Source organism: Mesocricetus auratus, unplaced genomic scaffold (assembly GCF_017639785.1).
Source record: "Mesocricetus auratus isolate SY011 unplaced genomic scaffold, BCM_Maur_2.0 Super-Scaffold_100008, whole genome shotgun sequence".
Taxonomy (NCBI): Eukaryota; Metazoa; Chordata; class Mammalia; order Rodentia; family Cricetidae; genus Mesocricetus; species Mesocricetus auratus.
The window spans coordinates 47,032,336-47,045,980 of record NW_024429192.1 but is presented as its reverse complement, the minus strand read 5'-3'; the positions used below and the strand labels follow the sequence as shown (position 1 = coordinate 47,045,980).

Here is a 13,645-nt window from a genome sequence, read left to right as displayed (position 1 = left end):
ATTCTGGGAAATGTAACCAAGAGGAGAAGTCGCCATGTGAGTCTCAAGAAGAGAGGATGCATGAGGCTGTGTCCTTGGTAAGATAAGTCCTTATAAAAATATATATTATGTATTGTGGGTTAATAATTAAGTCAGAGCTAGCCATTAAGAAACCCTAGCAAATGTCCAACAGATTCATAATTAATATAGTGGCTCCTGGGTTATTTGGCTGCTAAATCAGCAACGAGATCCGGGTGGGAATCCCACAACACAATATCCTCTTTTATTTCTTTCTTCAAAAACTTGAAATTTTGTTTATACAAGGCTTTCACTTGCTTGGTTATTGTTACCCCCAAGGTATTTTGTATCATTTGAGGCTATTGTGTACGGTATATTCCCCCATGATTTCTTTCTCAGTCAATATATCATTTCTATACAGGAGGGGTACTGATTTTTTTCAGTTAATCTTGTATCCAGACACTTTGCAGATAGTTTTTATCAGGTATAGGAGTTTCCTGGTAGAATTTTTAGATTCACTTATATATATAATCACATCATCTGAAAATAAAGATACTTTGACTACTTCCCTTCTTATTTGTTTCCCCTTGTTCTCCTTCAGTTGTCTTATTACCCTAGCTAAGAATTCAAGTACTATATTGAATAGGCATGCAGAGTGTGGAGAATCTTGCTTTGTTCCTTATTTTATTGGAATTACTTTGAATTTATCTCCATTTAATTTGATTTTGGCTATAGGCTTGCTGTAAATTGCCTTTATTGTGCTTATTTATGTCCCTTGTAACCCTTATCTCTCCAAGACTTTTAGAATGAAGGGGTGTTAGATTTTGTCCAAGGTTTTTTCAGCATCTAATGAAATGATCACGCCGTTTTTTTTTCTCTGTTTGTCTATATGGTTGATTACATTAACTGATTTTCATATGTTGAACATCCCTGCACTTCTGGGAAAAGCCTACTTGATCATGGTAGATGATCAATTGGTATCTTCTTGGATTCAGTTCATGAGTATTTTATTGAGTATTTTTGTATTTATGTTTATGAGGAAAGTTGGTCTTCAGTTCTCTTTTTTTGGTTAAATCTTTGAATATCCTGTGGAGCAGATCTCAGAGAAGTTAAAGGAGAACAGTCTATTCAGTGTATCTGGGGTACACAAACTTAATTTTTAGTTACCTGATTCAAACTCAGCCTGAAATCATGTACCCAATGCAAGATGAAGCCTATGCCTAGAATTAAGTGGTACTATATAGGACCATTAATATCACAACAGAAAGTTTAAATATAGATGTTATTACTTATCACTTTAAATATATAGTGTTAATGTATGATATATTATGAAATATATGTCAATGTAATAAATGGTAAATATATCATATGTATTTAATAATGCTATATATTATATAAAATTACTATATGTATAGTAATCTTATAACTTCAGAGGCAATTTTTATGCCTTAGTAACAATAGAATAGTCCCTTAATTTTGATTTTCTCTGTCTCATATCAGGTGGATCTTCTGACATAAGACAGAGATTTTGGAATCTCCTTTACCAATCATGCTTGGGTTTAGAAAAGGAGAGAACCATGCTCCAACTCCAAAACCAGCTTTGATTTTTAATTGAATTGGGATCATAAACAGACCATTTGTCTTTTATGTTTATAGAGAGCAGCAGACGCAAATATTTAGGGAGATTTATGAACTTTTATCCTGTTAGAAATGTGCTATGCCAATAGGCAAATTTTATTCTTTCTTCTTGGGACATTTTTGTCTGGATGGTTCATCCTGCTTCTTCAGATGTCTCAAGAATCCAGGGGTCTTCAGATTTCTCAGTTGGATGCTTTTATTGTCTTGGAAAGACAAAAAAAAACCCTTCCCCAGTCTTAATTTTGAGGAGTTCCTTTTTTGTCAGATTATATCTTTGTTAAGCCATTTTCTGGCAACAGAAAAAGTGTTATCTTTTAATAATAAAATTATTTTGTTTGTTATTATCACGATGATTATTAGTTTCTTACTTGATCAAATAAAGGATTTTGTTAATCTTAGAAGTTAGTTTGAAATGAATGAAAGCTATTTGATAAACTATTGCCTCTCCTAATCAAGAAGTGTCTCCTATTTGAATTTAATCTATGCCAGTTTTGATAGTTTACAAAGGTTATACATCATATGAAATGATTGCTTCCTTAAATTTCTTCAAATACAACATTTCTACAAGATCCCTATCAAGTTCTGCAAAACCTTGAGGGTACCTATCATCTGGTACTCATTCTTGTATGGTAACTGAATTAAGGTTGGTCTTCAAATAGATTTAGGTCACTCCCTTTTCAGTTTCATAATGCAACAGAGCTGTAGATTCTGCTCTAAATTCCTTTGTGTCTGAGTATTTTTATTATTTTCATTAGTAGGTCTTTCTAATATTGTGTCTTATGAATAGTAAGTCCTTTTAAGACTTGTATCTAGTCAGCTAAATTTTTCTTACGTTCATTAGTAAGTCTTTCTAATGCTTGAGTCTTAATCAGTAATAAGTATTTCTAAAGCTTATATCCTATCAATAGTAAGTCTTTCTAAGGCTTGTATCTTATCAATCAAATTATCATATTTGGCAAGTTATCAAACAACTTTTTTAAAGATAGGATGTTAATTTCCAAGCTGATAGCAATTACAATCAACATTAGGTCAATTCCAGCTGAGTCACTTATCCCTTCATTTAAATTTTCAATTTTCAAACCATCTATAGTAGCACTATTCAGGGTACTAGCACCCTGCATTGTATAGTCCCCATTTTTAATGTGGGAAATATTTCTCTTTTCTATATTATTTAACTCTTCCTTAAAGGACTTCCCAGTTATCTCACCAAATCTGCTGACTTCTCACTGTTTATGCATGGTGTTGGGGATGAACTCAAGGCCTTCGCACAATTTCCAAGCACAAGCCTGCTTTCCAGAGCCTTTTCAAATGGCAGCTGGCTGTTGTGAGTGCTCACACAGAAAGGCCCAGACAGCAAGCGCAGCAGAGCCAGACTGGTATGACTTCTCTGTCCATGTGGTCATGCTACTTGTTGGAGCACCAAATGCCGTTTTAACTTTGGCACAGTGTCCATGTCATATTATACTGTTATCTCACCCAACAATTGTAACTCAGCAATTACTGACTTGATCCTCGAGCAGTAGCCTAAGGTGGCAGCCAGGCAGGAATTCTGTTCCTGCAGCCACTGGCTCTCTTACTGCCACTAAATGTAGCTATAACTAAATTTTATCATTATATTTATAAATAAGACTCAAGGTTTGAAAGTTGGATTGAAAACCTGCTAGCTTAGAGAAGCTGGTTCACAACCTCTTCTCTTTGCTATAGTTTCCAAAATGCATGAGTGCTTCCCCTCTGCCAAAACAAACAAACAAACAAACAAAAAAGCAGCACATTCCAAACCTGTCCCTACTATTTCCTGTGTCTCTCTATGTCTCCAGGATGCCCTATGATGCTCCATGATTACTTTCTGACAACTAGGTGCTAACTCAGTCTCCTGAACCTAGATTAATTTTAATTAATTAATGCAAATGCACACTTGGTCTTCACAGTTTGACTGAATATCCCCCAACAGATGACATCCAGAGAAAGAAGTTTAATCAAGTCAGCTCATGTGTTCTGCCTACCTAGCAAGGGGTTGGAAAGGAAAACAGGGCTACTCTACAAACAATTTGGCAAAATAAGGTTACTCATAAATGATAAATAATTTAATATATCATAAATATATTTTAAAGATGTTGACATATGATATGACTTTAATTACTATTTTATAATCACTAAAATATTTAAAATTCTTATTTAAATATTTTCTAGAGTCAAGATGTTCAGGTATAGATTGGAATCAAATGACAAAGAATAGCTCATTGCTTAAGTCAGAAGGTAATATATTTCTTTATCATGTGGCCTGCACTAGGGAATGAAGAGTTCACCTTGCTTAGAAATAGTAAACTAATGCCTTGGCTGCTACAGATTTAGAATAGAGGAAGAATCTGGTGATGTGATGGTTTTCATTTAAGAGACCGCGAACTGTTGCTTCTAAAGCTTTGCTGCCTTAGTGTAAGAAAGGCTATGGGATTAGCACCATCCCAGGTCTATGTTAAAGAACCCTTCATCATCTAATTAGATGACCGTTGTGTGGATGTGACATGTGAGGACCTGAGGACCCCAAGAGTAAGTACCATTGAAATAGTATAGTTGAGATAGTTAATACAATGTTTATCAGAAGCAAGCAAATTCTGCTCCTGTTAGGGTGATGGCGTTATTGACTTTTTGTCGCAGGTGACTGTAACAGATAATTTTGTTGAGTAATCACCACTCAGTAAACTTGCATCTGCCATGGAATCGTTAAGTCAGTGTATAGGCAGTGTGAGATTTTATGGTGCAAGGTGTGTAGCCCATAGGTCTTGAATTCTTACTTCAGAAGGTGAAAATGTATTTAATTCTAATAGAGTGAACACATAGAAAAAAGAAATAAGAGAAAAATCTGATTTTTTTTGCAAAACATGCATTAACCAAGCAATGCTCTAGCATAACTTCATATATGCTGCTTATGTGGACAGACTTAAAACACAGGTTTCCTTTCCTCATTCTCTGTGTGTGTCCAGTTAGTGCTTCAGTGTCTGCACAGATGGGTACCAAAGCTCTGCTGTGCTGCACTCCTATTTCATGGACAAAAGTAATATTAATAACGTGGAAAATAGCCCTCAGAGGCCAACCTCCCTGCACAATAATCTACAGAATAGAAACAAATGAGACAATTGAAATCAACTGTACAGATAGGAGAATCACCTGGGCCTCCACACCTGACCAGAGTCCTTACCTTCAGATCAATACAGTGGCCCTCGGTCATGATGGATATTATTCATGTGAGGTAGCGTCATCTGAAGGGCATTTTCAAATGAGACACGACCTCAAAGTTCTAGGTAAGCAAGTTGTCAAATTTGTGGTATTTCACCAGATTTTAAACAGATTCGAATGCTTTTGGAATTTGTGACAAGACTGAATCATTTTTCCCTTGTATCTCCACAGTCCCCCCTGAAGTAACCCTGTTTCCAGGGGACAACAGAACTGCAGTTTGTGAGGCCATTGCAGGCAAACCTGCTGCTCAGATCTTTTGGGCTCCAGCTGGGTATCATGTCACTAAGAATGAATCCCACAGCAATGGCTCTGTGACTGTCAGGAGCACATACCATTGGGAACACAACACTGTGTCTGCGGTGGTCTGCTTTGTCTCCCATCCAACTGGCAACCAGACTCTGACCATAGAACTGAATCAAGGTCAGTACCACCCCCCGCAATGTTTTTAGTTTTTAGAGACAAGGTTTCTCTGTATTGCTTTGGAGGTTGTCCTGAAACTTTCTCTGTAGACCAGGTTGACCTCAAACTCACAGAGATCCCCCTGCCTCTGCCTCCTGAGTGCTGGGATTAAAGGCATGTGCCACCAATGCCTGGCTTGTACCTCCCCCCTTTAAAAGGAGGAATTATTAATATTTAACTTATTATTTCATGAAAAAGAAGTGTTCTAATTTCATTCCATTAGTGACAAATGCTGTGACCAAAATCCACTTAGGGGAGGAAAGAGGAAAGTCAAGACAAGTCAAGCAGAAACCATGGAATTGCTTGCGAGCTCCTGAGACCCATGCTAAGCTATCTCACATGCTCAGGGAATGGTGCCATCTAGAGTGGATCTAGGCTGTGTGAACTAGACAGTTAAAGCTAACTAGGACAGTGACCCACTCCAGACATTACTAGCAAGTTTTCAGTTATCTATCACCTGCAGTTCTTATCAATTAGCTATAAATTCAGGATGTTTCCTTTATGTATCAGGCTCAGTGATTTGGCAGAATGGTTCACAGAACTGAGGATGCACTTTGCTTACTATTAGTGGTTTATTGTAAATACTGCAACAGGGGGACAGACAAATTGAAGAGACTCATATGGCTCTCTATGGAGGAAGGAGCATAGAGATTCATGCTATCTCAAGGACTTCTTTTCTTCCAGTTTCACATACAGAACCCTTTCAAACTGCAGTGTTTAGGATTGCTAATAAGATTTTGTTACATAACTATGATGGCTTATCACTGATCATTGGTTATTAACTCAATCTCTAGCCTTCTTCCTTTACAATTATTCACTGGTGGTGATGGCTGTCAGTCCTAATTCTCTAATCACAATTTAGTCTTTTTGGTGACAGTCCCCACTATAAAACTCTCTAAAAGCTTCTAGACATCGATCATCTTCCTGGCATATCGAAGATATTTTTATTATGGTGACAATTTTTCTAGGAACTGTTTTTCAGGGGATGGAGAACACAGACCATCCATGTATTTCTTTTTTATTTTTAAGGTTTTTTGTTTAATTGTTTGAGATAGGATATCAGTACCAAGTCCTGGCAGGTACTCACTATGCAGACCAGAATGGCCTGGAATTTATAGAGACCCATATGACTCTGACTCGACCTTCCTTTAATCCCACTGCTGGGAGTAAAGGTGTGAGCCAGTATACTGGTTTCTTATTTCTTAATACATCTCAAAAGTCTACTTCTCTGATCCCAGTATAAGAAACTCCTCAAGAGTAAGAACTATGTTGTTCAGTTCTGCATTTCTGAAATCTGACATGTCACCTGACGTACACACCTGTAATTAGGTTCTGATCATCACAGATCTGATCTCCACCTTTCCTTCCTGTGTTCCCAAAAGGATTCAGGTTAATTCATTTTCAGATTTTTTTCAATTGCTCTCTTTCCCTGAAGAGTCCTCCCTTAACCTCTTTCATCTAGAAGGTCAGCAAGGTGGTATCCTAATCCCACTCTTCCTGACCCAGAGCTGGTGCTGAGGAACCATTCTGATTCTTCAGATGTTTAGATCATATCATCAGTGCTTATCACTGTTTGGTGTATTGTAAGTCATTTAGAACATTCTGGACAACAACAACATCCACTGGAAGGTCATCAGACCCAATTCCAGGATGTACTATGAAGGGAAAGTGGCAAAACCAGAATGGTACCAGCACAAAACCAGATACTTCGATTAATGGAACAGAATTGATCCATGCGTGTAAGCCACCTGATTTTCCACAAAAATTCCAAAAACATTCCCTGGAAAAAATGGCATCTTTAATAAATGGTGTTGGGAAAATTTGATATCTACATGTTGAAGAATGAAACTTGATTCTTCTCTTTGCACACAAATAAATCCTGAATGGAGCAAGGATCTCATTGTTAGACCTGTAACTCTAAAATTTGCAGAATAAAGAGCAGAAGGTACACTGAGTACAGTGCAGGGTATAGGTTCAGGAAAGGACATTCTAAATAGGACTCTGGTTGCTTAGGAAATAAGATAAAAGTATCCACAAGTAGGACTAAATAGGGTTGAAGTTTCTGTATTGCAAAGGAAACTTAACTGGCTGAAGAGGCAGCCTATGGAGTGAGAAAAATCTTTGCTAACTACAGCATTGGCAGAGGATTTGTATTTAGAATATGTAAGTCATTAAAAAAACCCATACACTAGGAAAACAAACAACCAAATTGAAAAATGAGTCATGGAACCGAATAGAGAGGTCTCAGAATAAGAAATGTAAATGTCCAACAAATATTTTCAAAACTATTCGCCATCCGTAACCATCAGCGTAATGCAAATTAAAACTGCTTTCAGATTTTTTATCTTAATCCAATAAGAATGACTAATATTAAAATAAAAGACAGTGGATGTGGGAGTGGGGAAACTTCATGCACTGTTGGTAGAAACTGATGTGCCTGTTCCTCATAAAACTAGAAATAGATCAGCATATGACCAAACTCTTCCACTTCTGACAGAGTATCAAAGTACTCTGACTACAGAGATATATGCCCATATGTTCATAGATGCCCTTGTCCTAATAGCTGGACATAAACACAGCGTAGTTGTCCTTCCGCTAATGAATAAATAGTGCCCATGGGTGAATAATGGCATGAATATTATAGAGGCTACTAACTGCTTCTGGCTGATTTGAGTCACAAGAAGAAACATGTAACTGGCATTTTAATTGTGGTCAAGAGCCTATGGATGGTGCACTCACATGCTATTATTCTGCAAAACGGACATAGAATCATACTACCCTCTAAATTTGTATCATTCTACCCATAGATTACTGCAAGTGTCATACCTCTGCAGAGAAGCTTATTTTTTAAGTGAAGAGTGGTTAAAGCAGAAACTCTCAACTAGTCAAACAAGACAAAGCAGAAAGGTTTGTGGTAAATTCAGAGTTCAGAGGAGATCACAGGAAACTTATAAATACGATAGGTAGTGTCTGCAAACTCACAAGCTCACAGCAAAGTAGTTTCCTGCACAGTACCTATAGAAGATAAAGCCAATCAAGATTCTACCTTGGAGTGACCAGGGACTCCTGAGTCCAGGCCCTCCCAACTGAGACACTGGATAGCTAATGGTCCCTTGAGGAGAGAGTCAGTTATCTTTAAGGGTGTTGTTCCTCATAGGCTCTGGTAGCAGTTAGGAGGAGTTGTAGGAGAATATGATCAAAACACATGTGTGAAACTCTCAATACTAAAAAAAGGAACAATGCCTTCCAAAAGACTAAATTTTGCATGGGATGCACTTTAGACAGAGGACTCAGAGGATCTAAACTGAATTTGACCTGAAAACCTCCTCCCTGAGGACTAACTTTCATAGTCACCCAAGGTAATGTTCAAGACACCCCAAAGTGTAGCATCTGGTAGTGCCACCTAGGTATGAAGCTTATGAAGCAAGACAATGACCAGCAAGGCTGGACCAACGCCCATGTGAAAAGCAGGGCGTGGCAGTCTGTGTCCCACCACTACAGAGGTGGACACAGGAAAATCCCTGAACTCACTGGGTGGTGTAGCCAGTTGAGGAGCTCCAGGTTCAGTGAGAGACCTTGTCTTGAAAACTACAGTGTCAAAGAGATTGAGGGGGACACCTGTTGCTCTCTGGGCTTCACTTGAGTGCACACCCCACAGGCACACACAGCTCCACTTCATGGACCAGAAGTGACCAAGGTAGAGATATGATCACTTTTACGTTTACTAAGTTTCATCATTGCTTCTGCTTCCTCTCTGGTCAAACACCTTACCCAAGCTCTGCTCTTCTCAGCCTCTTCCCTCCATTGTTGGTTTCTACACAGACACCAGAACAAACTATTTATATATGTATATATATTTCTTTTTGTCCACCCACCTCTGATTATCTTTTCAAAGTTATTTTGGATGTAACAAAAAAGCTGGAAAAACTAAACAAGTTCCTGTACATGCCTCACTCAGCTTTCCTGGACATTAATCCCTTTTTAAAGAATCTTATCCTTTTATTTAATTTTTTTTCATTTTACATATCAACCCCAGATCCCCCTCCCTCCCTTCCTCCAACCTCCTCCACCTCCCCCACCCCACTCCCATCCATTTCTCAGAGTATATAATTTTTCCCTTGGGGAGTCCATAAAGTCTGGCACAACAAATTGAGGACTGCCTTTTCCTGAGAAAAAGCAGAGGAAGAGTGGATGGGGGAAGGTAGAGAGAGTTGGCGGGTAGGGAATAGGAGGATAGAAGGGAGGGAAAAGTGGGATAGGTATGTAAAATAACAGTAAAAAATATTTTAAAATTTTTTGGAAATGACAGGAAAGCTTCACCCATGAAAATCCTCAATAGTGTTGCTGTCTAAACAAAACCTAAACAAGTAAACCACCACTAGATATACAAACATGATAGGGGTAAATCTCATGGAGTCTCATCCCTTGTGGTAATTTGAATGCAACTGGCCCCCACAATCTTATAAGGAGTGGCACTATTGGAGGTGTGGCTATGTTGGAGTGGGTGTGGCTTGCTGGAGGAAGTGTGTCACTGTCATGAAGGACACTGAGGCTTCCCATGCTCAGGATACACCCAGGGAGTCAGCTGATTTACTGTTACTTGCAAGATATAGGACTCTCAGCTCTAGCACCACATCTGCTTGCAAACTGCCATGCTCCCTACCATAATGATAATGGACTGAACCTCTGAAACGGTAAGCTAGCCACTCCAATTATTTTCTTTATGAACTGCCATGGTCATGTTGTCTCCACAGCAATGAAGACCCTAACTACAACACCCCTAGATTAAGAATTACAGTTGGGCCTGGCGGTGGTGGCTCACTCCTTTAATCCCAGCACTCGGAAGGCAGACACAGGGGGATCTCTGTGAGTTTGAGGCCAGCATAGTCTACAAGCTACACAGAGAAACCCTGTCTCAAAAAACACAAGCAACCAAAAACAAACAACAACAACAACAAAAAAAAAAACAACTTAAAATTAACTAAGAGTTGCTGAGAGGGGGAGAAGTAGTCTTCCCTCAGAGATGACCCCTAATTAGCTATCCAATACCTAGTCGTCAGTCCTGAGATCATGCACATGCAAGCAACATGGGATGAACTCAGCAGGCTGCATTTGCATATTATGTATAAATAGACAACAATAACATTTTGGAAGAGGTTAGCAACTTGAGAGAGAATATTGGGAGGTGGGGCTAATGGAGGAGTTTGGAGGAAGAAAGGAATGGATGCAAATGATGCAATTATATGTTCATAAAAGTAAAGTAATATTTGCATGGGAACTTTTTCCTTATATAATGGGAAGTATTAGCAGTACTTAGTGTGCATTTATTCACTTTAAAATATTTGTTAATGCCTATCAAGCACAAAAACTGGACTTTATTTCTAAACTTGACCCTGAAATAATGATATATGAGAAGTATTTGAATTATAATTGACAAGGTTTTCTGTTTTTGACATTCTCCAAACTTTAGGAATTCTGTAAGTGATTTTAAAGCTATTTGCTTTTAATTTCCCGATTAGAGTTACTACTGAACTGACCTGAATTTTTATCCTTGCCTGTAATTAAAGGTGTCACCAGCCCTCTGCATTCCTTGCTGACCATTCTCTATGTGAAACTTTCCCTTTTGGTGATTGTTCTGCTCATCATAGGATTTGCTTTCTTCCAGAAGAGAAATTATTTCAGGTAGGAACAGAAAACTGAAATGCTAAGGCTCATTAGGAAGAAAACATTGCCATAAGTTTGAGTCCCAGTGGACTGGGAAAATATGTTAGATAGTCCTGTCATGGTTGTTCCCTCAGCTATTCTCAGAATCTGGATTTCTTAAGATAATGGTGCCCCAAGTTCTGACAAAAGTGTGTGCCTTGCTGCAGTTATGACTAAGGAAGGACCTAGCCTGGCCATCTCATTCAGGCTTCATTGGATGAAATGAAGTAGATGGCACTTTATGAATTCATTTACAAGTTTCTCTTTGTGGGTTTCTGTTCATTCCTGATTATTTGAATTTTATGCTGTTTATTTCTAGAAAATGAAAATCTGGATTCCTGAAACCCATTAGTCTGATGACACAATACAAGAAAACAGCCATTTGCAATCTCCTCTCTCGTTGACATCCAGCATACCTGTTCCTGTTTGTTAGAAGCTATGTGCCAGCTGGCAGTCATGCAGTATGAATGTACAGTCAAAAGCTTGGTGTTTACCACATACGTGTATGAATGGACATCTACTTTCTCCATTCCCCACTTTTCATGACAAAGAAGAAGAAGATGGCTTAGGAAAAGGTGAACAACAGTGCTGGCTGGATTTCCTTCAGTCACGTCCTCCATGAATGGTTTCCATCAACTTCCTGTTCCTAGAACATTTTATGTGATCATAAATATTGCACTGTCAGGTATAATATAAAGAAATCAACACCTTCAAGTCAGCCCTATCTGGCCTTCTTTCCTTACTTCCTTGCTACCAGGTAGCTGAACAGCTTTTTGTTTAGAGCCCCATTGTCTCAATTACCTTAACTGTCTGCATTTTAACTTACAGGGATTGGGATGGATCAGTGAGGGTAACAATAAGACACAGGTGAATCCTAAAAACTGGAAACAAAGACCTTGACGTCACTTGACACAGATAGTAGTCCTATGATAAAAAGCATATTTTTAGTTAAAAGAATTATTTCCTGGAAAAGGTGGCAAGTGATTTGTGCTATTACTTTTAATGTTTTAGTAAAAGTCTAGAAAGAAAATGAATGTATGATGCTAAAGGATACCCGGATGGTAGCCTCGGGTGGTTCTTTAAAAGTTTTAGTCTTGTCCATTGTACACTCTAATGTATTGATCAGGTCAGGAGAGAGGATATAGGAGTGCTGATCTAAGCTACTGGTTTATTCCACAGCTCTGTTCTCAGGGTAGTTTATATTCAGTGGTGACTATGGAGAGCAGAAGATTGCATATGGGATTATTTATGAATCAATCCTGGAGTAGTAAGCCCACCTGCTCACATTCCATAACTACTACTCAGAGTGAGGGTTGCCGCACACTTAGCAAATCTCTGCCCACAATAAAGAGCAGGAAGGGTGCTAATCTCAAGACTAATGTCCACTTTAACCGTGGGAAATCACTATGTGTCAAGCAGCAAATAAATTCATTACTTAAACACATGACATGTAAGGCTTGAGCTCTTTAATCTCCTTTTTCATTACAAGATCTTCATGTTTAAGTCAGGACATAAAGAGGGAAGAGATTTAACACTGCAATTATGTAACAGACTAGGAAATACAATGGCAGAGATTGTAAGGAGCTTGGGTCGTTGTCTGTATTTCCTGTTCTACTTGTGGAAGACAATTCTCTTCATGACTAAATCTTCATCCCAACTCTCTCTCATGTTTTAGTAGATCTCAAGTTCTTTCCATGAAGAGTTCATGGCTCTGTTTATTCACATGAGATAGTTTTCTCTGGTCAATAAAAAGATACATAAATATCAGTTTGTCATTTCTGAGTTTGGTTCTCAAAAGATCCTGAGTTTTTCCACTTTTCATTCTATGGGAGTATGGAAGGCCTAGCCTGGTGGAGGATGAGACTAGAACACAACCGATCCATGTCAGTCAAGCCTTTCCTCTCTCGGTTGAGGCCAGGTCAAGGATCCAGGAGTCAGCTTTCCTTCAGCTCTTTAAGCAAGCTTAATCAACATCATTAGACATGAGCCAATGTTGATTGCAGGCAAATAAAGGGTCATTGCCATAGACTTCCTGTGGTTGCTTATCAGGTAGCACATTTGTGGCATTAAGTAACTCATATGTTGCTCAACCCTAACTGCACGAAATGGAAAGGAAAGCTTTCCCAATTCATTTTATGATGCCACAGTTACCATGAATCCCATACCATGCAAAGACACAACCAAGGGGACCAGGAAACCAGCGGATCCAGGGAGACCAGGGGACTAGCTGCTCTGGCAGGACCAGGTAAAACAGGCCCTAAATTCAGGCCTGTGTTCCAGTGCCTAGGGATCACCTGCGAACTGCACAGGGAGCTTCCAATCCCAGCAGGAGCCAAGTACCCCAGATTCCAGGTCTTCTCTCCCACCAACGAGTCCAGGAAACCAGCAGATCCAGCCATTCAGGGAGACCAGGGGACCAGCTGTTCTGGCAGGACCAGGTACAACAGGCCCTGAATCTGGGCCTGTGTTCCAGTGCCTGGGGATCGCCAGGGATCTGCACAGAGCTTCCAATCCCGGCGGGAGCCAAACACACCAGACTCCAGGTCTTCTCTCCCACCAAGGAGACCAGGAAACCAGTGGATCCAGGGAGACCAGGGGACCAGGTGGGAGGCTA

The 13,645-nt window shown here is 39.1% G+C and overlaps 1 protein-coding gene across 1 annotated transcript; it reads left to right on the top strand.

Moving 5' to 3' along the window:
• The first annotated feature begins 3,796 nt into the window (after nt 1-3,796).
• On the top strand, nt 3,797-12,795 carry LOC101830168 (cell surface glycoprotein CD200 receptor 5-like). The gene is made up of 5 exons (XM_040750774.1): nt 3,797-3,891; nt 4,617-4,934; nt 5,041-5,289; nt 10,896-11,010; nt 11,351-12,795. Exons 1-5 carry the CDS (start codon nt 3,858-3,860, stop codon nt 11,355-11,357), a joined length of 723 nt encoding a protein of 240 aa, XP_040606708.1. The 5' UTR covers nt 3,797-3,857; the 3' UTR covers nt 11,358-12,795.
• Nucleotides 12,796-13,645: the final 850 nt, after the last annotated feature.

What these genes read in the sequence shown, in the direction of transcription:
- LOC101830168 (XM_040750774.1), top strand. Translation starts at nt 3,858, where the DNA reads ATGACAAAGAATAGCTCATTGCTTAAGTCAGAAG. An exon ending in CTCATTGCTTAAGTCAGAAG is followed by an intron (nt 3,892 to 4,616) that starts GTAATATATTTC and finishes GTGTGTGTCCAG; the next exon opens with TTAGTGCTTCAGTGTCTGCA. An exon ending in GACCATAGAACTGAATCAAG is followed by an intron (nt 5,290 to 10,895) that starts GTCAGTACCACC and finishes CTGTAATTAAAG; the next exon opens with GTGTCACCAGCCCTCTGCAT.